This window comes from Carassius carassius, chromosome 38 (assembly GCF_963082965.1).
Source record: "Carassius carassius chromosome 38, fCarCar2.1, whole genome shotgun sequence".
NCBI classification, from domain to species: Eukaryota; Metazoa; Chordata; class Actinopteri; order Cypriniformes; family Cyprinidae; genus Carassius; species Carassius carassius.
This window is the reverse complement of record NC_081792.1, coordinates 19,650,762-19,678,167: the sequence shown is the minus strand read 5'-3', so window position 1 is coordinate 19,678,167 and position 27,406 is coordinate 19,650,762. Positions and strand designations below refer to the sequence as shown.

Below are 27,406 nucleotides of genomic sequence, written 5' to 3'. Positions count from 1 at the left end.
GCTCTCGAATGATAGTGAGAAAACGGGTTTGACTGTGGAATGAGGTTTGAGGGGGAAAGAGACAGTCGTCTCAGGTAAAATAAATGATTTACTTTTTACAAGCTGCAAGAGAGCAGACCAGAGCACGCTTTAGGTTGTTATAAATCAAATGTTAATAAAAGATTGAATTGTTATGTTACCCCTCACGCTTCCTCTCAAATTAAAACCTTTTAATTTAATGCATTTGTGTTTACTGTTAATTATTTTGCAACAAAGAACACAAATGTCTCTTTTCCTCGTGGGATGTTTACAGTGGAGCCTGGTTCCCCCTGGAGGCTGTTTTGAGCAGTGTACTGCAACACAGTTCTTTATTTATACTGATAACAATAAAACAGACTTAAATCCAACAATAAAGAGTGCCAAACAAGACATTAGATTTTAAGACTATTTATTTTGTACACACACAGGGTATTCCTTCACTTTGTATATCCACAACTCTTATCTAACAGATAGGGTCAGGGCTCATTCAGACGCGTGTCATTCAAGGGCACAAAGCCTGTATTTTTGTTGCAGCCACTCTGCAAAAATAATGAAATATGAATGTTATGATCTAGGACACACTCAGATAGTTATATACTTATTGTGTGTAGCTATGAAGGGTGATCGGAAGCGGTTGAAGGCAGAAAAGGCTGACCTGGTGAACCAGATGCAGCAGCTGTACACCACACTGGAGAGCCGTGAAGAGCAGCTCCGAGACTTCATCAGAAACTATGACCAGCACAGAAAGGTGATGTGTCATTGACACTTCAGTTCAGTTAATATACACTTCATGTGTGTCTTCTGACATAATCTTTAAAAAATGTATCAATCTAACATTATACCTATCGTGCTATAATAATTATTTAATATTTTTATTTTCGCTCAGGCGAAGTAGATAAAGAATAGAAAGATAAAGAAAGATTAATTTACCACTGACTAATATGATTTTTTATTTTATTTTATTTTTTTGTCAGGAGTGTCACTCTTTAAAGTAATGATATAAGTAATGATTTGATCTTGATTGAGGAAGCCCAGGGGAGAAATTATGTATTTTTCATCAAATGTTTTTTTTTTTTTTGTTGTGGTAACACCAAAGACATAAAGTCGTATTTTTATTATTATTTTTATTATTAATATTATAATTTTATGTAAATTATTAAATAGAATTATATATATTTGTATCTTTTTATTTGTCATAGATACTATTTATCATATACCTTTGCTTGTATTATGCATTTTTGATGTTTTTATTACTTTTTTTTTAAGATCAGTGAGGTGATTTTTCATTTTTTTTTTCTGTGTGTGTGTTTATTGTGGACAATAATACCAAATTGTGAAATTATGAAAATTATTTATTTTATTATTATTTATTTATTTTAATAATTATGTAAGTTCTAAGATCATATATATCAGGCTTCCTCAGATCTTGCCCTGGAAGGCTAATGTGCTGCAGAGTTTATTTCCAACCCTGATCAAACTCCCCTACCTGTGATTTTCTAAGGATCCTGAAGACACTGATTAGTATGCCGTGTTTGATTACAGTTAGAGCTAAACTCTGCAGGAAAGTCGATCTTGTGGGCCAGGTTTGAGGACCCCTGCTATATATCATAATATTTTACATATGTTATGTGTTTTTTTATCTATTTTACTTTTATTATTATGAAAAAATTTCTGCAAGTGGATCAGTGGCATACATGATTGCTCTTATACTTTCTAAATATTATTATTATATAATTTACAATTCCAATTAAACACTTTTTAAACATATATTTTCTATAGCAGTTGGAGTTTGACTTTTTCTAGAAGTGACCACATTTGCCACAATAAGCAATAAATTCAACAGTGTACATTTGGTTGTATGTGAAAAGCAGTGTTGGGAAGGTTACTTTGGAAATGTAATAGGTTACAGATTACAAGTTACCCTGTTTAAAATGTAATAGTAGTGTAACTTTTTCAATTACTTTATTAAAGTAATGTAACTAATTACTTTTGAGTACTTTTTGATTACTTTTCTAAATTTGTGAAAATTAAAGAATAATAAATAAAAGCATATACATCAACTTAAATACAGTTATCTAATAAGCATGTGACGTATTCTGTGTAATAAACTCATGAACATTGGTGTTTTTGCTGTCTCTTTGTATATGATGATAGTTTTCTCAAAATAAGTAAAATGCACATGAAGTGACACAGAGCAGTTCTAGAAATTATGTTTATGTGCTCGTGTACTCCTATATTGAGACGGCAGGGGTTGAAAACACTGCGAGCTTCAGTAGGCCTATGTGTAATAAATGAAACCATGTCTTTGGAAATAAAAACCATGGAAAAAAATTCAGACTGGAAAATTCAAACTCATACAAACAAATTCATGGACCAAACTATTTTTTATTTTATCTATTTCGTCTATAATCGTTTATCTAACGATTTTTATCTATTTTAAATCTTTAATTTGGGGACATGCAAAATAATTAAAAGTTCTCTCCTGAACTGCACCTTCACTTCCATTTTTTTCTTCAGTCTCTTTATTTTGCGCCGTTATCCATCTCTCTCATGACTTTAATACTCAAGATTGAACAAAACTATACTTTACAATACAATACTCTACAATACTCCAATATCTTTATAGAAAAATCCTAATACTGTACACGAGTCATATTTTTCCCTTACAAAAATTAACCATGATTTTATTAGCCTATATAAAAGTAAAATTATAATTATTAATAATTATAATTTATTATAAATTATAATACAATTTTATTTATTATAATTTAATAAATAAAAATTATATATTAGCCTATATAAAAGTAAATAAATAAAAAAAACAAAGACGAAAAAGCATCTTTACAGATGAAACTGACCTGAAACCCTGAACAGGAGTTCTGCTCTGCTCTCTCTCTCTCGCATTGATTACTCTGAGTCTGATCCAAACCGTTTGGCGGAGGCGCGGAGAGCGCGCGAGTCATGACTAACAATTCATGACTTATTAGAGATTTAATTATCAAATGGCGGATTCGCAAATGATCGCTTTAGAACATTCGGCAGGCAATTATACAATAATGATATTAAATAGTGGGGCAAAATCGGCTGCCAGGCCACCAGGAATTGTCCCGGTTCTCCCGGTGTCCAGTCCGCGCCTGATTTCCACAGACACGCAGAATGTGCAAGTCATATATTGCATTTTTGTGGCTTAATATTCACAGACACTAGTCCATGTCATGTTTTGATTCAAGTGTACTGACCTACTTTTGATTTAGTCATCCAAAATGTGGCATATTCCGTCCGCGTTAGGCATTCCGTTTTTATGACTGGATTCTATGAACCAGACTGTATTTCCGCATCCCGGAAATGATTAGGGCGGTATGTCTCAGAATAGTCAGTGCAATTTGGGAAATAAATCAGTTAAATCTGTATGTGGATGCGTGTAAACATTCAAATGTAATCCCCTTTGTAATCGTTAAAAATTTCATAAGTAACTGTAATTTAATTACTCATTTTTTCGTAGTAACTGTAACTAATTACAGTTACAATAATTTTGTAATTAAATTACGTAACGCCGTTACATGTAACTAGTTACTCCCCAACACTGGTGAAAAGATATACTGTAGGTAAACAACATTAGGGATCGATACAGTCAGCAATATGTTGACAGATCCACTTATCTACGTACAGTTCCTTGAGCATGTATGAATGTTGTTTAACATGTAACCAACTGATGCTGACTGTGTGCTGTCCTACAGGAGAGCGAGGACGCGGTAAAGTCTCTGGCTAAAGAGAAGGACATGCTGGAGAGAGAGAAATGGGACCTGCGCCGGCAGACCAAAGAGGCCACAGAACAAGCCAACGTCCTGCGCTCCCAGATAGACATGAAGGACAACAGAATCAAAGAGCTGGAGGCAGAGCTCACCATGGTGAGATATCATCTCTATCTCTCGCAGACATACACTTCCACTTCCCACAAACACCTCTTATCTAGTCTTAACTCATTCTCTATTGATGGTTTGCATCTCTTATCATTTGAGGCTCTTAAATTACGTCTCAGTGGCTCAGACTGCAGATATATCAGATTCAAAATTCATCAGTTAAGATCCATAGATGGATCATGGATCCCCAACTGCATTATGCAATTTTACATTTGCTGGATTGGCAGTATGATTTGTAAACAAGCATATGGACTCATGCAGTCACACAAAAGTCCCCATGAAGAGGCAAATGGCTGTCAACAGTGCAGTAATAGCATCATTACTCACTACTTTTGCATAATCTGTTGTGCCCGTGTGCCCCACCAGTACAAACACACACATACACACACACTCTATCTCAAGCATACTATTGATTTGACTCCCACTGAGAGTTTGAAATCCGTTTGTTTTTCACCCCAAGCGATCTGAGGGGTTAGATGTTTTTATAAGCTTAAACATCAAGACACTGAGATATGGTAAAACATTTTTTTAACTTAAAGCTGGACATGATCATAAAACTTTTCTGTTGTTATAATATTAATTGTTATAATATAAAGAAATAATTATACTTACATTTACAATTAGCAGACGCTTTTATCCTAAATGACTTACAAGTGAGGACAATAGAAACAATCAACAAAAGTAGGTAGAATAGAAATAGAATAGAGTGCTAGTGTTAGAAGATAATGTTTTTTTATAAATAAAATAAAACAAGTAGAATAGAATAGAGAGTGCATCTGTTAGAGGGTCAAGGTTTTTAATAAATAAAAAGAACAGTAATTAGAATAGAAATAGAATAGAGTTCTAGTGTTAGAGTGTCAAGTTTTTAATAAATATAATAAATAAAACAAGTAGATAGAATATAAATATAGAGAGTGAAATATAATACAGTGCATAGTGAAATATAATAGTGTTGTTTTTAATGTATTTAAAAAATACAGTAAAAACACTAATATTGTGAAACATCAGTAAAGATTTGAAATACCTGTTCTCTATTTGAATATATTTTAAAAAGTAGTTTAATTCTTTGATGGCAAAGTGATGACAATTTTTTAGCAGTCGTTACTCCAGTCTTCAGTGTCACAAGATAATATGTAGAAAACAATATTAAAAAACAGTTGTGCTACTTAATGATTTGTGGAAATTATGGATTTTCTTTCAGGATTCTTTGACAAATTTAAAACAGAAATCTTTTTTAACATTATAAACTTTACTGTCATGTCCTCATTTGTGATTAAAAACATCTTTATTACATTTAAAAATCAGCATTTTACTTCAACATGTAGCCTCAGAATTTTAGAGCCAACTTTATAAAGGTTCTTGTGATTATAACTGAAATATGGAGCATTTGTGTGTGTATGTTGTTTTTGTACCCCAGGCAAAGCAGTCTCTGGCCACCCTCACTAAAGATGTGCCGAAGCGTCATTCTCTGGCGATGCCATCGGAGCCGGTGGTGAACGGCAGTCAGGAGTGGGTGATGCAAGCAGACCTTCCCCTCACTGCGGCAATCAGACAGAGTCAACAGACCCTGTACTATTCGCACCCCGCGGACAGGCAAGGTACAGGCCTGCACAACTACATGCTCAGCATGGGCGGCGCTAGGGAGGGGCTAGCAGGTGCTTCAGCACCCCCAAGAAAAACAAAAGCACCCCCATAGCACCCCCACAGATTTTTTTCCTGGAAACAATTATATACATGCTGTAGCCTATTGTATTTGATAATTAAGATGATAATAGAAAATAAAAATAAAAACATTTGACTCCTTATGCATGCATAACTCATGCAATGCAGTAACGACATGATTTGCAGCTGTCGCATTTTTATAATGTCAATATAGCATTTTATTAAAAAAATGGAGCATTTCCTTGTGCTAAGAACGCTTGACCCCGAATAAAGATTTTATATTATATTTATATTATATTAAATGTGTTAATATAATAATATATAAACCATCCTTTAATATATAGGCAGGCGTATTAAGCTATAGCATACTCCGCGATCCGGCTCGCGCATAAAGCAATCAAAGCATTTGCAAAGTGATAATGAATGTGTCAGGGGAAAAGAAGACATTTTAAATATTTATTAATAATCTAGTGCTTTCTGAATCAGTGTAGGGTGCAACTATGAGGTTGCTGACTCGCCATCTCCAAATAGACGTGCCTTCAGGGTAATAGAAATAAATTAACCTTTTCATACGGACTACAAAATTAAAGAATATTACAAAACCGAGTTGGCGACTTTTATTTATATTTATTTGATTATTGATATAAACAATAATAATAACTTGTTTTGGTTATACTTAATTCCAGGACTCCAGACTGTGACCGTATTTTTTCTGTGACAAAATTTTGTGAGCAATTGCACTGGCGCGACCACCGCGTTGTTCAACCTAGACTGTATGAAAATATGAGTTCAACTCATAAGCGCTGCCATTTCTGATGCATAGGTGAATCATCAGAAATTTTGTGCAGAATTTTGAGTGTAGTGCCTGGTTTATACTCGCAGCGAGGCTGCACGCAGCAAAAAATGACGCGAAAATTAAGGAAACAATGAATGGTTTATACGCTAAAGTAAAGTAAAAGACCGCTGCTTAAACCAGAGAAAGTGAACATGTTGGTATTCTTGTGCAGGGGAAAAAACATGCAAGCTGTCACCGGCAGCGAGATTAGTTGTACTTTTCTTTTTGTTTTCATTTTAAAAATTTATCTTTGCTGTTTACCTCATATTATGCTATGGAGGCTCTCTTATTTTTTATTTAATTTGATTCCTCAGTGTTTGCTAAAAGTTCTGTAATTTATTAGTGATTATATAATACAGCATGTGGTGTAGGCCTATGCCATGCCTCATCTTATTCATTTTTGTTAATAAATGTTTTGTAAGTGAGGTTGTCATTGTATCTTGTTTTAATGTTGTTGTGCTTTTTAATTAAAAAATAACAATGAATACATCTTTTGTTTTAGTCTTAAAAAGTGAAAAGTGTATAGATATAAGCAATACAGACAATTCTCTTTTATTGTAAAACGTGACAAGATCGTGAAGTTGAAAGTGAAAGCAAAGTCTTTTAACAGCAAAAGAGGGACTCCTGTTCACAAAATTCAAATCACAAATAATACTACTGATGAAAAAGAATGGATTGAATGTAAACCACTTTCGTTTCCATATAGGCCTAACTATAAACTATGATAAAAGTTAATCAGCATGCATTGATCAATCCCATGTTGTAGCAAAAAAAAAAGAAAAGAAAAAAGAAAACGTGTGCTCCTGAGAACAACTGAGAAAGTGGGAAGTATGAGTCTGGAGGGCTGAATTGCCCAGCACCCCATCAGTGATGTAGCACCCCCACCCCCAGCACCTGTGTTCAAAATTCTCTGGCGCCGCCCCTGATGCTCAGATACACCAAATGTATTTTAGCCCACTCACACACCAGTCTCATGCCACCACAGCTGCTTTGAGGATCAGCCCCTGTCACTCACGCCAGCCCTCCGTCATCTCCGACGCCTCAGCTGCCGACGGCGACCGCTCTTCCACCCCGAGCGACATCAACTCGCCCCGCCACAGGACTCACTCCCTCTGCAATGTAAGAGCTGCCTGGCACCCCCGACCAAGTAATCAGCCTTCCCAACTTGTTTTTATCTCCACCTTCACTCTTCTCAAATATTCAGTCCCTGCGCTGCTCATTAGCATGGCTTCAGGGGCCCGTTTTGTCTTGATGGTAGTTAATGCAGATAAATCAGAAGATACAATTTGTACCTGGGAGATTTAGCTGTGCTTCACAAGACTGAACCGAATATGTTTTACACATTTAGCTTGTAGAAGCCACTGTGACTTTAAGGGTTAGTTCACCCAAAAAATTAAAATTAGCCCATAAATTACTCACCCTCAAGTCATCCTAAGTATATATGACTTTCTTCTTTTAGATGCATCCAATCGGAGTTATATTAAAAATGGTCTTTGATCTTTCAAGCTGTTTAATACTCCTCTACGGGTGTTGCAGTGAATCATACCAAAAGTAAAAACTGCCCATCCTTACTAAAAAGTGTCTCACACGGCTCTGGGGGGATGAACAAAGGCCTTCTGTAGCGAATCGATGTGTTTTTGTAAGAAAAATACGGCGCCAGGAGGATGACATATGAGATCGGTGCCAGTGAGTCTCGTGGAAACCAATGTTTGTTAACAGGATCAAAGGAAGCAAAGTTTCCTTACTTTAGCAAAGGAAAACCAGTCTCCTCTTGGCTTATATCGAAATCCTCTGACATTCTTCTTTACAAATCTTGTTTTGTACTTCCAATCAGTGACCGTTGTTTTGTTTTGATCTCGCCCCTGCGTTTCCATGTGTGTCACTTCTGAGCGGCGCATGCACAAATCTGACCTCATACGTCATTCGCCCGGAGCTGCTTCCATGTAGAACAGTGAGCGCAAGCTAGATTAAACTGATTATTACGTTTTAAATATGGCTATTTTTCTAACAAAAATGCATCAATTCGCTTTAGGAGGACCCCCGGAGCCATGTGAGACACTTTTTTTTTTAAGGATGGGCACTTTTTATTTAACTTCTTTTGGACTGAAGCACTGCAACACCCACTGAGTGCCATGAAACAGCTTGAAAGATCAAAGACCATTTTTAATATAATTCCGACTGGATTCATTTGAAAGTCATATACACCTAGGATGACTTGAGGGTGAGTAATTTTTAGGTGAACTAACCCTTTAAGCATCATTTGTAAACTATTATGATATTTATACAAATTAAAAAAATTTTTTTTTTGCTATTTTATAAAATTCATTTTTTAGCAATTTAAGCAAACAATTGCTTTTATTTTTGTTTATTTATATATTATATTTTCAATTTTCATTGAGCTTTTCGTCATTTCTATTATTTTTTTATATGTATTTTCTATTTAGGTTTAATAATCAGTTAGTAGCCAGAACAACAATTCTGATTGTGTTTTAAGTTTACATTTTTAATGCAATAATTATATCTTTTTAAATAATTTTTAATAGCTTTCAAAAAAAATTTTAATAGGTTTTATATCAAAATGTTTTAAATACTTAATCTTACATCATGAGGCACAAGGGGCTTTGCTATATTGTAAATATAGTCATGGCTAAAGCACAACTTAAAAATGGATTGGTAGGGTTTATGGTAGGTGATCAAACATCATCAAGGACCCACTATCCATGTTATGATAGTAAATATGGGATTTTCATATTTGTTAGAAGAGAAAAACATCTTAAAATGCCTATGGATTGCAGGTCTTAACTGGTTTTCCAGATTGGTTGTTGTGGTCTAATTACTGGTTTTAGAGGGATTTTAGGAACTTTTTTGACCCTTGCTCGCAATTCATTTGAATGAACACAGCAGTGAACACGCACCCAGAGCAGTTTATGCACCAGGGAGCAGTTGGGGGTTCGGTGCCTTGCTCAAGAGCACCTCATTTATGGTATTGAGGGTGGAGAGATCACTGTACATTCACTCCCCCCACCAACAATTCCTGCCGGCCAGAAACTCAAACTCGCAACCTTTGGATTATGAGTCCGACTCACTAACCATTAGGCCACGACATTTCAGCAGCTCTGGCCGCAGGAAGACCAGCTTAAACCAGCCAGGACCAGCAAACTAACTGATTGCATCAGCTAGTCTCATCTTGTTAACACCCCTGAGCAGCTTTTATTTTAATCTTAAATGTAGCATTTTTGGATCAAATCATAAAAAATAACAAAAATGGCTTATGCTAACCAAAAATGTGATTGGAAAACTGTAGCACGTATTATGATGTTAAATGTTTGTGAGAATACAATCTCACAATCCAGGATGAGAGAATGCAAATAACCCCAATTTGGAGCATGTGGACCCCTGAAGCAGTGCTGATGAGAGAGGGCAGACATTCCTGATGAAACCACATGACTGACCTGCCCCCATATGTCCACCATTACTTTTCTATTCTTTCTTCTCCTTCCTCTCTCGCTGTCTCTTTTTCTGCCTTTTCTTGTTCTTGCTTCAGTCCATGGAGGACCTCGAGGACCAGAAGCGTAAGAAGAAGAAGGAGAAGATGAGTCTCGGCTCACTTTCTCGAGTGTTTGCGCGGGGAAAATCTCAACGCAAGTCCTTGGATCCGGGCCTGTTTGATGGTACTTCCACACCTGATTTCTATATAGAGGAGGATGCTGACTGGTGATAGTGCTATTATGTGAGCATGAGTGTGTGTAGAATGTACGCCTGGATTTTGTATGAGTGCAAATGCTTTGTGTGTGCCTTCAAATGTTTTCCTCCATGAAAAATACAGGAAAGAGGAAGAACTGCTGCCTCCTCAAAATGTATATAACGACACTTAAAAACATCTATGTAAATGAAATCTATATTTATATATGTATGCATATGTACATATGTTTACATTCATAAATATATACATGGGATCATTTGCGTGTGAATATGTTTATGCTGTTATTATGCTTTATTTGTGGTAATATGTCTCTTTTTTTTTATAAACTGGAAACTTGAATTACTGCTGAGCATTTGTAAATAGCAACTCTTGTGCACCTTGTGTTTGCTGATGTCTTCATGTGGAATGCTTCTTTTTCATGACTGCTTTTACCATGAACCCAGAGCTCCAGGCTGTCTAGCATGAGGTCCATCTGAAAGATTTAAAGGTGCATTCAGTCATTTTTTTCCCTCATTAAAACATTTTAAATACAGATGAGAGAAAAATATTAACATGATATGATCACATGATATGCGAGCCTAATAAAAGCTGTTTAATTGTGCATGGGTCAGGTCCTCGCACGGGGTAATATATTTAGGTAATATCAAACACTTCAGGTTTTTTTTTGGCTGAAAATGACATTTCTACTTGGCATCTGTTACCTTTGTGTGATGCTGTATCCCCACCACTACTGTACAGGGCAGCCAACGCAACATTCACAAAAAATTACTGAGTGCACGTTTAAATTTACAATCTTCCAGTTACATCCAGATAAGATGGTTTTCTAAATGTTTGCCTTAGCTGTTCACCTCAGTAAACTAATCACTGAGGAACATCTGCATAAAGGTGAGGTCACATTAGCAAAAATCTGGTGAGATTTCACAGGCAAAAAGAGTTCCAAAAGCCATCCTCAATGGTGTAGCGATTCGAGAAGCACAGTTCACATGCAAGTCACTTTCAAACCAAGCAGCTTTCATTTGGTCAACGTGTTAAATTTGTGTGATCAGCTTTCGCCCTCACGTGAAACTCCTGAACACACCATTTCCTATCGAATGACTGTTCAATGTGATCGCACCTTAACAGTTGAATTTTGTGTGTTTACCTCCGTTACACTCAAGACATCTGCCAAACCAGGATAATGATCATTGGAAAGTGGATATTTTATTATGTATCATGTTTTCTTGCAAGGCTGAACCAAGGATCTTTTTAATCTTGACAAATGTGAAATGAAACCCTCCCAGAATCTATACTTTATCATCTGGAAAGACCGCATAAATTATATTTAAGGCAGTTTAGTTCAATTATGATGACCGATTACTAAAAGATGGGGTAATTCAGTTAGAATTGGACTGAAGTTACGGTATGTCTCAAACAGGCCTTTGTTTGAATCATTTTTGCCCCTTTTTGTTAAAAGACATGTAGCATTATTTATTAGACTGTTTCAATTTTAAAAACCACATATTTTATAACCTGAGGAATTAGGCTAGATTTTGAAGTGATATTGGGGAAGTTTGTTTCCACATAGATTATTTACTCATAAATCTGGGCTATACTTAAAACAAGGTGCTGACCTTACATCAGTAAAGTGCCAAAAGGTTATAGTGCAGCTTGTAGTACAAAAGAAAAAACATAAGAATATGTATATATATATATACATAATATATATATTTTTTTGCTCTCTAGAGTGTTCAAATAGAATGTCTGTAAGAACTCATAACACCCTGCTTCCATAACATTCTTTTCCATTAATGTTAAACCCAATGATGTCATGACTATTGTCTTGCTGACATATCACATATTTCTTTCTGTTTCAAGCTGTCCTTTGCATCTCGGTTGCACTGATTTTTATTTATTTATTTTTTCTTTATTTTATTTTGATCTTTTAAATTAAAATGAACTTCATTCCTCATGTCATTATAATGAGTTTATGTTGTATTGTTTGTAAAGTAGATTCTGTCAGATTAAATTTATCAAAGGCCTTTATTTAAAGATTAGACATTTCAATGAAACCAGACTATCTTTGAAAGACTTGATGAGGAGGTTTTAACATTCTGGAGATTTAAAGAGAAACAAAAAACTATTAAAATAAAACTTATTTTAAAATAAAAACACATAACCCAACATTCATGTGCCTTTTTTTCTTGACCCTGTGTGTGTGTTAACCCTCTCTGTGCGTCTCTTAACCCTCTTGTTCATGGGTTGCCGTGGTTTGGGGTAACCCCGCTGTACTCTTCATTTGTAATTACCCACCATCTGTGTTAACACATGTCCTAACATTGTCTTACCTCAGTGGATGAGAATGCCCCAAACTCACTACATTCATGACTCATATGAATATGTCAACTGGAACAAGTCTATCATGTACACCGTTATCCAAAACATGAGCACGGTCATGTGCACCTCTACCCAAAACATCATCTCATGACCAACTGATTTTTATTTCATTTAGTTTAAGGGTTTACTTAAAAATGTTACACATTTATTGAAGATATATATTTATATATCATAAAAGGTATATTAGTTAGGTTTCCTTGATGAGAGTTTTCTATTTACAGCCGCTCGAAGGATGCTGGAGAGCTTTGCTACAGTAAATTCAGAGCGATTGGGTTTTTCCTTCTTATTACTTGAAAAGTAAACAGATTTCAGCCTCCATTAAAATCCATTTTTCTATAAGTCAGCAGATGCTCTTGGATGTCTCGACCAAGGTCAAGGCTCTGTCTTTGCTTAGAAAAGTACTAGTTTCCTCTTAAGGTTCAGAATAGGTGTCCTCTGCCCTGATGCTCATCAGATAATGGGTTTTATCGAGGTAATTATTTCAGCTAATTAAAATCTGATGAAGCCTTAAGAGAAGGATGATTTCAGTCTGAACCCTCAGGGTGACTTCAATCTTGTTTATACCTGCTAGGACACACTTTTGGCGGTAGGGGGCTATATCAGACACCAAATAATCGAAATAATTAGCTGTACATCTAATTCAAACAGATTCAACTGAATATCAAGCAGCACTGCAGCAGAGTTTATAGCCACCTGCTGGTGTACATATGAAACTACAGTTGTGGATTATACAGCATTCATCAAATCTGGTGATTTTGGTGTGGTGGTTTAATGGAATGTCTAAAACATAATAAATTACAATATACTATAAATAATTTTTATAGTAAAAAAAAATCTGTATGAATTTAATCTTGAATAGTCTGTTTTAAAAATTGCTGTGGAATGAATTTCCATTCAGAAGTTTCACAAATGACAAAAAAAATTACATTTTGAAATAGTATTTTCTTATAAAATGTACTTCAGTCATTTAAGTAACAATTTAAAAAAAACACAGTTTTTACAGTGTAGTCAATGCAATATGTAACACAAAAAGGACTGTGACAGCAATGCATTTTTTGTGTTATAGTAAACAATGCAGAAATATGTTCTAGTTAGTAGATTAGCATAAAAACCAAGTAAATTACATTTTAGCATCACACAAGAAGGGGAAAGAGGTTAAGCGGTTTAGCAGTAAATATGGAAGTGGTTTTGCTTCAGAGGGTGTCTGGGTTGTGTAAGGATAGACCACAGGCCTTATTATGTCTGTTGGTTCAATGAGTCATTTAAGAAGCATTTTAAGAGCAGAAAATACTGAAATGAAACAGGAGGATATGGAGGTGGGTGCTTTTCCATGACAGCAATAAAACGCTTTCATGTGCAGAATGGATAAGGCATTTTTGTTTTGCTCTCAACCCCTCTGAACCCCTTAAACTTGCCCCCCTCCTATTCCTGCCCCTCCTGACCAATCCAGACTCAGATAGCCTCTCCAGCCAGAACCATCCCACCCTATCAGATGGCGAGGAGCAGCTGGAGCGGCTGCAGCAGGCGGAGCTTACACGCAGCAAGCCCATGTCTCTGTGGAGGGCGGTCACTGTGCAGGCCTGGCTGGAGGTTGTCATGGCAATGCCAATGTACATGCGTGCTTGCTCAGAAAATGTCAAGAGTGGGAAGGTAAATTATTATTATTATTATTATTTTGCCTATTCTTACCATTCTTATCATTCAGATTCCTGTTATGGGCATTTATGCAAATCAGTGCTAATTTAATTAGATTATTCATCATTTGCATATTTAAGCAACACTTTAGAAAATACAAAGCAATTGACTTAATGTACTGTGATTAGTCCACCGGGAAAGTGTGGTGATTTCTTTCAGTAAAAAAAAAACTCACTACTCACCTGTAGTGTCTTGCCTTAATGGCAAAAATGCAAAACAACACAAAAACAAAACCTTAACTCAAAAGCTATTTATAATACTCTCCTTGATCAAGTGACATTCTAAGATAACATTTTCAGTTTTGTTGCTGCTGATTAGTACTATATCTTAACATCACACAAATATTTACATCCCAGATGCTTGCAATGAGCCCTAACATTAATCTGGTTAATGATTACTCAGTTAAAGCGGAATACCTCGCGATGATGTGATGTGATGATGTCACAGTGAGCTGCTTCCTGTTGCAGGTGTTGCTGGGATTGACAGATGAGGACCTGGAGCTGGGTTTGGGCATCAACAGCCCCATGCACCGCAGGAAGCTCCGTCTAGCTATTGAGGACTACCGAGAAGCAGAGAATGGACGAGGGTGAGCAGCCACACAAAACACATACACATATTATAGTGCATTGGCATTGGTTTTGTGTTACATTTGTGTCCCTCAGGCTTTCCAAAGCTGCTGATATGGATCATCAGTGGGTGTCTAAGACCTGGCTGAGTGATGTCGGGCTTCCCCAGTACTCACAGGTCTTCCACAACCAGTTAGTGGACGGCAGAGTACTGAACTCCATCACAAGGAGAGACCTGGAGACCGTCTTTAACATCACCAACAAGTTCCATGTTACCAGCATCCTGTCAGCCATTCAGCTTCTGCAAATGCTCAACTTTGACAAAGAGGCAAGAATTTTTTTTAATAAACTGTCCTATTCACTCTCTGAAAATATAAAATGTGAATGTGTTTTTATTGATATTCATATACGTGAATATCACTAAATATCATAACGTCTCTTCAGGCTTTGCAGACACGTCGTGCTCAGTGTGAAAATCGAGATCTGGATCCGGTGGTCTGGACCAGCCACCGTGTCATTAAATGGATCGGAGACATTGATCTTAAGGTAATAAAAAAGTTCATACAATGTACATTTCCATTCAAAAGTTTGGGGTCTGTAAGATTTTTTTTATGATTTTGAAAGAATTCTCTAATGCCAGCCAAGTGGCCTAATGGTTAGAGTCGGGCTAGTAACCCAAAGGTTGTGGGTTCGAGTCTCAGGTCTGGCAGGGATTGTAAGTGAGGTGAATGAATATCCAGCGCTCTCTCGACACTCAATACCAATAGGTGAGATCCTTGAGCAAGGCACCGAACCCCCCAAATGCTCCCTTGGCGCTGCAGCATTGGGTGCACACTGCTCCGGGTGTGTGTTCACGGTGTGTGTATTTCACTACTCACTGCTGTGTGTGTGCACTTGGATGGGTGAAATACAGAGCACAAATCATGAGTATGGGTCACCATACTTGGTCACAAAGTCACCTCCTTTCCTTAATCAAAACTGTATAATATTAAAATAATAAAAATACAGTAAAATTAGTCATTATTATTAAATAATTATATTTTAAAACGTAATTTATTCATGAGATGACAAAGCTGAATTTTCAACAGACATTACAACAACAATACAATACAAACTTTTTTCAGGTCTTTATAACAATTTAAAACTCTTTACTTGATCAATTTATTATGTCCTTGTTGAATAAAAAAAGTTTGAAAATTTTGAGAATGTTGTGTGAAAAAAGAAAAAAAAACTTTTCAACGACAATGTATGTGGATTATTCAATAAGTATAAGTATCTGTAAACTCAAACCATCCTTAACAATATATAAATGTCATGAACATACCTGATAAAATGTCCAAGCTGTTTAATGTTGTCTTTTATGCAGGAATATGCTGATAGCCTTCAAAACAGTGGCATCCATGGCGCAGTGATGGTTCTAGATCCGACCTTCAGCGCTGACAGCATGGCCAAGGCTCTAGACATCCCCAGCAATAAACACATGATCCATCGTCATCTGTATGAGGAAATGAAAGTGCTTCTCAACCCAGCAAGGTGTGTGAGGCTTCATTTCAGCAGAGCCATACGTTTATATTTTATAGTCCCGCAGTAGGCTATATGACAATCTAAAATGTATATCAATCCGCTCATCCGAGAAAATACATGCGCTACTTTCACATCGGTTTGTACATAGTCCAGCAGTATATTTAAAAAGCTACATTTCAAATGATAGTTATTAGAGCGCTAGTCCTTTGTCGTTATAATCACTCATTTCAAAGAGCAATTCAATATTTCTAATTCGATTCTGATTGGTCAATCGCCAATCCTATGGAATTACATTTGTTTCAATAATAATGAACAAAACGTTATAAAACTGAACGTAACTTTTTCAGAAACTATCAAAAATATGCCATTCCAAAAGAAGAAAAATACAATGAAAATTAAAACAATTAACTCAGTCGCACAAATTTAACAGGCTCTTCAAATATGCTTCATTCTTTGTTAAGAATCGCTAATTGTGGATTCTAAATTCATTGCCACAGATTTCGCTTATGTTTTGCAGTTTTTCGTTTGGTGTTTTGACACAAACCTCTCGTGGGGACGGGCTTAACAGTGATCTACTCTGATTGGATAGTGAGTTTTTGATGGACAGGTGCTCTCTGACCGGGAAGTACAGACATCACTCAGTGGCGCGCAATCCGCGCATATTGGAAAGCTCTCGCGGTGATCTGATCTCTACCGCAAAAAAAACTTTTTTACAGACAAAGTGAAAGACATTTATTTTAAGCTCATACACAGGTTCTACCCTGTAAAGAAGTTTATACAAAGATTTAAATCTGACATTGATCTTACATGCTCTTTTTGTTCGAGTTCTGAAGAAACTGTACACTTATTTCGGTCATGTCACTACACTCAGAAACTTTGGGATGATGTTGGTGTGTTTGTCAAGTGTAAGATTTTGCCAGGCTTCCCAGTACATATGAAAAACATTATACAAATACAATCCCACCATGCAGCGGTCGTCCACAGCAGCGCTGCATATCAGTTCGCTCGTCTATTACACTTCGACTCAAATCAGTATTTCATTTACCTTTATTCATATATTTGGTGATTAACAATCACTCTTCAGAATAACAGTAACTGTATTGATCTTACGGATGTGACTGAGCAGATTTCTGTCTTACAGAACTAACCAGACTCAGGACTACAGGAAAGAGGGGACTCCTACACATTCTCCTGTCTCAAATTGCCGCAAAACTGAGGAAGGATTTTCTCCCAGGCAAAAAGTTGGCAAGGTATGGGCCGTCTTGTTGTTTACATAACTTTGTCTACATGTTATTGTTAATGATTTGTAAAAGGATAAGTAACCTTTCTGTCATTCCACAGAGCCCTTTGAGATTCAATCCGCTGGTCACTGTTGGGAGAGACTTGACTTTTCAAGGCGGCTGTGGATCACCACCAAGAGAAGATCGCATCAAGATCCTGCAGAGGACTCAGGGCAGTCCCATGCACGGTTACTCAAGCATAGAGATCACTAACGTCTGAGGGCAATGGTTTGTGTTTGCCTCAGAAGATCTAGGAAGGATGAATCTCCCCTAACCTCTAAATGGACCAAATGAGCTCAATTATTTGTAAAAGAGATTTGAGAATTGACCATTTGCACTTTCAAGAATTTTGTATTGCCAACAAATCACAACTATAAGCACTTAATTAGAAATTTTATAGACGCTGCATTAAAAAGCAAATATTTTGTTACTAACATAACACATAGATGAACTTGACTGAATCCTGTAGATTCCAGGTATGCAGCTGAAATCAATACATGTCCAGATGCCCATTCCCTCTATTAAGGTCATCACAACACTGTGCTTTTTTAAGGTTACAGAAAATGCTGGAATGATGAAAAGTGCTGTGAATATATTGTGAAAACAATTTTTGAATGCCTCAGTGAAGTCTTTTCTTTGTTTTAATAAATCTGTTGACATCTGCTAAGATGTTTGTGTTTTCACATTTGCCTCATTTGCATATAAAATTAAAAGCAACCACCACTTTAGTAATGTAGTGTGGATAATAGATTAGTCTCATGAGGATCACTCCAGTTTAACTGAAATGAGTTTCCCCCCCCAAAAGAGATAAAAAATACTTTAGGGGAATGAAAGAAAAAACTTTTTTTTTAACATCTCTGGCTTACCATGCATGCAGTTCAGTTAGTTCAATGGAATATGTATATAAATGCATTGTGACTGTCATGCACAATAAGGAAATGAAAACGTGATCTGGTTGGAAACCCTTTAAACCTCTATTTAAGTAGTCAGATAATCATTTTCTGTCATAAGAAGGGTTCCCAGAAGAATGTATGGAAAGGTAAAATGCAGTATCGATCTACAAACCAATGCTGCACATGTACAACATATTCTAAGTTCTGCAGCTCAGTTTGCAACAGCATTGGCCTTTTATGTAAACAGCCTCTGTCACTGGGTCCACACAGCAGGTTAGATAACACAATTCGATTAATAACTTCTTTTCAGATCTTGTTCAAGATTTGGTCAGGAATGGCAACCATAAATCACAGATTTCCTGCTGGGTTTGACTCAAATTGTCTATTGATAGACAGTGTGACGTCAGTTGCACAGTATACCAGCACTAGGAGATGCACAGCTCAAGACAGTTTCGGTGCATTTTGCAATCACTTTGTCATTTTTATATCACTGTATTTTGTGGCATTAGTGAAATTGTACTTTTGAGAAACATTTGTCTATAGATTCATTCCATGTGTCATTGACACAATAATCTGTATATAAAAATAAAACTCTATACATACATGTATTTGAGTGTTGGTCTATGTTTGTTTATTGGGTTCTTTTTTATATATATTATACACTGCTGTTCATAAGTTTTGGGTCAGTAAGATTTTAAGAAATTAATATTTTTGTTTATATTTTTTGTGAAATGAATTATAAAAAATAATACTTAGATGCATTAAATTGATCAAACATGACAGTAAAAGCATAAATATTACAAAAGATTTCTATTTCAAAAAAATGTTGTTCTTATAAACTTTCTGTTCATCAAAGGATCCTAAACGATTATCACGCATTGCCATTTTGCATATTGCATTTTAAATTGAATTTCGCAACCTATATGCTTCCATAAATATTAAGCAGCACAACACAGAAACTTTTAATATTGATAATATCATCAACACAGAAAATTTTAATATTGATAATATCATGTATGACACTGAAGAGTAATGGAGTAATGGCTGCTTTGCCATCAAATGGCATTAAAATGAAGAGAAAAAAAAAAGTTTTTTTTTAATTTTAAGAATAGGCTACTTTTAGGCCTACTTCGCAATAATTCTGTTTAGATTTTTTTTTATCGAATTAATAGATTCTTTGTGAGCATTAGTGACTTCATGGCCTACACATACGCACACGCGTGATACATACACATCGAAACTGCTATTGTAAAAACCTGTAGGTAATTCCCAAGAAATTCCGGCTTGAAGGACCACGATCAGCTGTTTTATTTCTCTATGAAATCCGACTCGCATTAGGACCAAGCGTCCTACTCAACTCTTTACAAATGAGGAGTAGCACTCGACTTGATTTTGAACAAAGTTCCTGTCTCCGTTTAAGCACACAAAGTTTAAAAGCAGAGCGAGTGGGACTGGAGTTAGAGTATTCATACAGCTTTTCCCTTGAATGAAAGGATCCTGTGGAGGTTCGGTTCACCTGCGGCTGGGAGCGACACCTGCCTCAGGTAAGTTACTGTCATGATGACACAAGGAGCGAAGGGCGTTTAATCTCCACGGGACATAAATTAGGCCCTAGACTTTAGTTTAACCTTTTTTTTCTTCCTCTTTTCTTTTTTTTCACGTTTGGCGTTATTCGGCATCGTTAAGATGTTTGACTTCGCTCACAGAAAGTAACACCGGAGAGTCTGTTGGACGTCACTTTTACAAAGATTCTTTTTTTGTTTCTAATACTTTAAAAATATCGTGAACTATAGTCCGAATCTTCTTCGTGATATTAGTTTCATGTCAGTAAGATGACATTCACACCATTTATTCATGTTTTATCGTATTTTAGTGCACATTTGTTTGTAAAACTGTCGCTCAATCTTCACATCAGATGTCATAGTGTTTGTTTGTTTGTTTGTTTGTTTTTAAGTGAAATTATAGTATATTGTCCCCAACTGGACTATTTCCAGTTGGTCAGTCATTTTAATCTTTAAAAGAAAATATTTAAATTCTTTAATTTTCCCAGGATGGTTTGTACTGTAAACAATGACGCTGGAAAACGGCAGAAATACGATCTGCTAGGGTTGCCCTTGTAAAGGTTTACCATGTGACCGGCAGATTTCCAAGGTTACTACATACTGTTAAATCCGAATCATTATAAATTATAATGATATCTCGTCCAAACAGTGTAAGAAGCTTACAGAATCAGGTGTGTGTGTGTGTACTATAGTACTATGCTACTTTGGTGGTAACTACAGGTACGATATGGTTACCATGTTAACCATAATGTCTGTATCACTGTTAAAGCTGTAAGTGTATTTAAGTTAACTGTGGATTGCACTGCTTAAATATTGTTCATCTTATTTTACATTTAAAACAAGACGATCTAATATAATTCAGACATGCAAACACAAAAAGATTTACAAAACCACATACATCTGTAAACAGTTTCAATTTTTTTTCGTAACCACTTTAAATAATTATACATCACTATTATAGCTCATTAATTGAACAAATAAACAAATAAAAATACTCATGGTCACTTTCAAACTAAAAGATTGGTTTCTAACCTCATGTCTTGCTTTCTCCATCTGAGGTTTCCATCGATTTCTCTCCATCTTTGGGTTTTTGGTTTAAATCTCATCTTTGTAATTCACTTCAAGGTCACAAACCTAGTTACTCCAAAAATATTTTTTTATGTTTTATAATTTGATATGGAGGCAGTTCATTTTAGTGAATTATTATGTAATAATTCTGCCTTGTATTCTGTTAGAATGAGATAAGATAAACTCAGATAAGGTCATGGGGCATTTAGTGACCTGTGGTTCAGTGTCTGTTTACTTCAGGGCAGGACTTCCTGGTCTTTTGTCATATTTCCCTAATTTATGTTTCTATTGTTTTGACCAGAATTTAATGTTCTTTTCTCTTTTGGACTCCTTTGTAGACGTGTTGCGTACCCAAATCTGCATGTGGTTAATATATTGCTTTCATTTAAGATGAGAATTGTGCAAAAAAAGAGGAGTAATTTTCTCATAGCATCTCTTTCCTGAGGATGAATTAAAAATCCATTTGAATAAGACTCCTCCTGCCAGTCTTTTACATTTAGTGTGCACATGTTGCAGTTCTTGTGCTGTCTTGTTCTGTGAAAAACCTGTTTTTATTAGTGCCCCTAAACATGCAAGACTTTTTCCAACTATTCACTTTGTTTCTAAACAGACAATTGCTCTCTTTGTGTCTCTCTTTCCATCTCCATTCCTCATGCCTCTCAAAATATGAATAACAGAATCCTTGATTTCTTTTATCCTCAAGCCGCTTGTTGTAAATCGAAATGTGAACATTATAAAACATATCTGACCGTTTACTCTTCCCCTTCAGATAAATGACACCCACAAGCAGATGAGTCATTCTGAAAGCTCCCACAAAGCCTGCAGTTGTGATTTCTTTTTTAGTGGTCTACGTGAACATATAATGTAAAACGATCATAAAAGCCGCTCAAAATGTCACCCTAAGATAAAACATGCATATCCACAGCCGCCTAACATTGCACACTTACAAAAGTACAGAAGTATTTACATGTTGTAACAGGGAAATGTTTTAAGAGAACATTTTGTATAAATATACAAAAAATTGTGAGCATTTTGCAGGGATAAACTGAATTCACCTACAGGATATTTGGTTTTGCTAATAGATGAGGCTGTTTGCCTGGTCTTAATGTGAATTTAAAGTACCTTTTACCTAAAATGACACCCTTTCCCATCTTCATTTTGAGCACAGTGAAGTGCCCACATTCACAAGTGAACAATGCTAAGTTGTCATGGCAACAGTTAGTGTACAGCAGCAGTCTAACCTCTGTGCACTGGATCAGTTTTAGGTGATTGTTTTTTTTCAGTGATGTTGTAAAGATTATGGAAGTGTTTGTAAATATCATCTTTAATTAACTTATTTTATAACTAATTGAAATATGTAATAATGATGCTCACATTTGAGGAGTTTAGAAATCCTCATTTTAATTTAATAAATTTCTTCTGTTTCTTTAATTTGTTTTTATCACATCCTGACAAAAACTAAAATCTTTTTAGTGCTTGTGCAACAAAATGAAGATCAATATATGTTCATCGGTTGTGTAGTTGATGCTTTATCTGTGTTTTTTATTATTATTTTTGTACTGTCATGTGTACAGAATGACAGGATTCATCTTGTTGCACAAGCCTTATTGAATCATAAACCGGCTAAATGAGTTGCACTGTATTTTCTGCCAGGCTTTATGGTTCACGAACAGTGCACAAAATGCATACAAACTGATTTTACGTTCAGCATTAAAAAGCAACCATGGCTCCCACTATAATACTTTGATTGACACCTTCCCTTTGTATCAAAGAAAAATCACTGTACTTCAATTTAGACCATTTTCAATATCTTTTTTTTTTTTATAGTACTAAACGCTCTCAGAAAGATTATTGGCCTATATTATTGTAATTTTGTTTAAAGATGTAATAAATTGGCGAATCAAAATGTACTTCATTTACACATATAAAAGGCTACTCTACAATAAAAACATATTGCAAGTTTCAAAACTCGGAGCTAACTCGCTAGTTTAAAATATTAATTATTCTTTTCTACCCCTCTAATGCGGCAGATTTGAAATCAGAAGTATCGTAATGTCACGATTTCCTCTTAACACAAGGAGGTGTGTTCTGCGCAACTCGTGTCTGTCCATCAATCACAAGAACAATACTGCTGTTAGTTAAATAAAGAAAGATCTTTTTGGTGAAAATTATTTTTACTAACTTTATAAACTAACCTCAAGAAACAATATAAAATACTGCATTTTATGACCTGTGATCAGTGTAAAATGTAAGAGCTCATTACAGATGAAAGGGGCGGGTAGGGTTAGCATAGAGAGAAGTCGTTTCATCGGAAGATCAACTAGCAGCATTAAAAATTATAAGGTCAAATATGAGTCTGACATGACTTAAAAACAATAAAAAAAAATTTATGAAAAGTCGTAGCAAGTTTTTTTTTTTTTTTTTTTGTCCATACATGGTAATCCTTTCCATGAAATGCTAAATGCTTCTGTTTGACCTCTAGAGTGGCATTTTCATAATGTCTCCAATGATCTGAAACACAAAAAACCCTTTTCTTCTGATAATTGGGCGCCATTCCCAGTCATTTCCAGGAAGTGTTTCCTCATCATTTAAATGTTTCTAACATTTGTGTCTGTTTTTTTTTTTTTCCCATGTCACAGTGCTACTCTCATCCTTCACATTTGGACCACCCTTTCCAGGTGTGAGTGTATTTTCGTGAGTATTGAAGAGGAGCATTAACAGCTATGTGCTCCAGTGGGCAGCCTCTGTGTTCAGGGAGCGGGCGTTCACCCGCCAATAGAGAGGGCAGTAGCTCAGGCTCCCAGTATGCTCTCTGTGCACTGGGGGTGGGCCTGGTGGCCCTCGGTGTTGTCATGATCGTGTGGAGTATAGTCCCTTCTGAAATGACACCGCTTCACAATGTTACAAACACGAACATCGGAAGTGACAGCGGTAATGAAGGGAAGACCTCGTCTGTTGCATTTGTGCTGGTTGGAGCTGGTATTGCCATGTTGCTCCTTGCTGTATGTCTCAGGGTGAGGCAAAGGAAGCAAATGAGACAACGGGAAACTACAGGTGCAGGCGGTGCTGATTATGTGGATCAAGTCCATAGAGATCAGGATGCGGAGTGAGTACTGCTCTATAGTCATTAAACTTTCTCCCTGTGGTGTTTCGATAGGATGAAAGGGTTAATGTCCAGGTTTTTGTATAGGGATGCACTGATATGTTATGATGTTATAATGTTTTCTAAAATCTAAGCTTTGTCATCATAGACACAGTAATAAATATATTTTTTAATATATATATATATATATATATATATATATATTTGAATAGAAAACATTTATTTGAAACAATGGTATTGCACATTACAGTTTTTAAATTATTTTGGTTTAATAAATGCAGCCTTGGTGAGATTCTTTTAAAAACATTTTTATTAATTACTGATTCCACACACACACATTATTGCTAAATTAATACAAAAATTTAAAATGAATAACAAAAAAACCCTAAAAAAATATCTCTAATATATCATGCATCCCTAGTTTTGTCAGATCCAGGTGAAGCATATTGACCAGATATAATGTTCACCTGCATGCAACTCATGTCATCATTTCTCTATGTATATATAATATTAGATCAACTGATGAGCCAGCACCCAACTATGATGTCCCCACCTATGAGGAGGCAGTCACCAGTGGACAGTACCCTGTTCGGCAGAGCAACTTGCGACAGAGCTACCAGCTGCCCTCGTATGAGGATCTGATTGGTGCCGTTGAAAATGAAGGCCAGCAGCCTAGAGAAGGTAATGGCCAAGAAGCCTCTCAGCCAGCTCCTGGCCCCGCACCCCAACCTGCGGCACCCGCTCGCAGCAGCAGCAGAGCCAGTCGCATCCTTCGACCTCTCAGAGTGCGCAGGATCAAGTCTGAGAAACTACACATGAAGGATATTCGTTTGAATATCCAAAACCCTGGACGGAGTGGAAACGCCATTGAACCGCTGACCCCACCACCACAGTATGAGGACAAGCCCCCTCAACTACCCACAGAAGTAGTGTAATGATTTCAATCAATGGATTTTGTTGAGTGTTTGCATTTGAGGGTTTTTCGAAAAATGTTGATTCATCTGTGTGGAAACAGAAATTTTTTCTGAGAGCTGTAAATGTATCTCAAAATCTGCCAAATTAATGTGCGCTGTCAGTGCTTCTTGGACAAAACACTGAAGCCTTCTTGAATGTTTTTTTTAACAGAACTTTTTATATTTGAAGAATGGGTTAGAGTAGTGTATTGTACTTTTTATTTAAAACTCTGAGGAAGGATATGAATGCCACAGCATCTCTCTGTACACGGTTCTTTGAACTTCCAAAGAACTACACAGTTTACTTCCAGAGAACTGTGCAAAAATTTACTTTGCAAAAAATAAAAAATAAACAAATTCTTGTAAAATAATAAATCGCAACTGAAGAATCCCATCAGACTTTGGTTGACATGTCGGAAATGCCACATTCTAGTTACTGTTTTTGAAAATAACTGTCAAAAAGGATTTAAAGGATTTTAAAATATTATTTTAAATCTGAATGTTCTAGTTTTTCTGCCTTTATTATTTTATTTTTTACTCTGAATATATAATACATTGAACTTGATATTGTATTGTTGTGGCCATAAAATGGAGGGATGGAAAATTGATTTATTCAATAGAAGATTTAATTCCAACTAATTTATTCAGTGCCACTCCAATTAATAATGTAATAAATTTTTCAATATGTGTTTTTTAACATCGTGTCTGTTCTGTTTGCAACTTTGTCTGTTTTTTTTCCCTCCCAAATGTATTACTCACTGTATTTTACGGGTGCAGCATTTAAACTTATTGAAATATAATGAAATTTAAAGTATTCTCAAAACTCATAGGACTATTTAATGTTATTGTAGAACAAACTTTACATTAAAATTAAATTCTAATAAGTGATATAAGAAGAAGGGTTTGGATAACAAAGGAAAATGCACCTTGGGGGACTTTCGTTTCTTGGAGAACTCAACACTTAATTACTGATGTGCAAATGAGCATTTTAAAGATGGGCTTACTATTCCACCTGCAGTTTGATGGGACAGACAAGACATTATGCTGCAGATTGAACACTTTCAATTATAAATATATGTTGTTAGCCAAAACAGATTTGTTTTAATTCAGTGTAATAATTTCATTAGGGTGTAGAATCTTGGTAAAAGGTGTGGCTTTGCTATAGATTTACTTTTGACAAAAGGAATAAGATTTTGTAATTGATGCAATTCAATACCTGTATTTTATTTATTTATTTTTGGGACAGAATAAAATTGTTTAAATCTTTGTTCTATGTCTGTCTTTATGGTTCTTTAAATTGAGAAATACTGTGTGCTGATTTGTAGCGCCACCTAGTGGCTGAGAGTCGTCTAAACCACATTAAGTTGCTGTCAATGACCAATTTGATTGCACTTTTCGAGCTGTAACTTTTAACAGCTTTTCAATATGTGACTTTGTGGCTAGTTTAGCAGAGTGAATGTGGTAGGATGTACGACATGAAGGTGAGTGAATTAGAAACGTTTTCATTTTAGAATTATTCCTTTAAAACAACAATTTATCTTTTCCTATTGAAATTGGATAGTGTCACTGCCAATGACAACTTTTTTGGACCATTTTACCCTCTTCATTTATCATTAAATTTAGCCTATTTTCCCAATCTACTCTCACTTACATTCTTTTTCTCATTTCAGACACCTTGTGTGTGGAGTCAAACTTAGGGGTCTGTACTGTGACAGGTATTTGAAGCCAAACCAAACTGCATTCATGAGTTGCCCCCAAGAGCTTAACATATAGTCAATAATTTCATGAACCAAGATTTCATTATTATTACATTTTAGAACATTCGTCATAATAACATTTTGAGGTAGAAATTTAAAATTAATTTTTTTTTTGTTTGTCATAACTTGATTTTTGTAAAACTGATCAGAATGAAGCAATATCACACTGAATATGATTACAAATACTATTTTAATATATTTTAAAAATGTAATTTACGAAAGGCAAATATATATTTTAAACAGCCATTATTGCAGTGTTCAGTTTCACATTTCTTCTTATAAGTTTTGAAAACCTGTTTAATATTTTCGTGGAAATCATACTAAATGTTTCCCCATTAGAATTATTTGATTAATAGAACGTTATAAATGAACAGCATTTGTTAAGACTTTTTTTTTTTTGCAACGTTTTTACTGTGTCCTTAAGCAATAACTTTGTTTTGGGTAGGCTATTTACTTTTCAGACAAAATTTTAATTGTACATTTCTATTCGATGT

General features: G+C 35.6%; 2 protein-coding genes across 5 annotated transcripts in view; both read left to right on the top strand.

Annotated features, from left to right (window-relative positions):
- Positions 1-14,099, top strand: part of LOC132119523 (kazrin-like) — a 146,208-nt gene extending 132,109 nt beyond the window's left edge. For 2 of the 4 annotated variants that reach the window (XM_059529562.1, XM_059529564.1), the window contains exons 6-10: positions 630-766; positions 3,756-3,926; positions 5,356-5,536; positions 7,421-7,554; positions 9,980-10,846. In XM_059529562.1, the coding sequence (XP_059385545.1) occupies positions 630-766; positions 3,756-3,926; positions 5,356-5,536; positions 7,421-7,554; positions 9,980-10,153 (797 nt within the window). In that variant the 3' untranslated portion in view covers positions 10,154-10,846. Of the gene's footprint in view, positions 1-629; positions 767-3,755; positions 3,927-5,355; positions 5,537-7,420; positions 7,583-9,979; positions 10,847-13,961 lie in introns of those variants that run through there. The other 2 variants (XR_009426165.1, XM_059529565.1) reach the window with 2 other exon arrangements.
- Positions 14,100-19,821: 5,722 nt separating this feature from the next.
- On the top strand, positions 19,822-25,387 carry LOC132119522 (transmembrane protein 51-like). The gene is made up of 3 exons (XM_059529561.1): positions 19,822-20,013; positions 23,739-24,205; positions 24,717-25,387. Exons 2-3 carry the CDS (start codon positions 23,823-23,825, stop codon positions 25,135-25,137), a joined length of 804 nt encoding a protein of 267 aa, XP_059385544.1. The 5' UTR covers positions 19,822-20,013; positions 23,739-23,822; the 3' UTR covers positions 25,138-25,387.
- Positions 25,388-27,406: the final 2,019 nt, after the last annotated feature.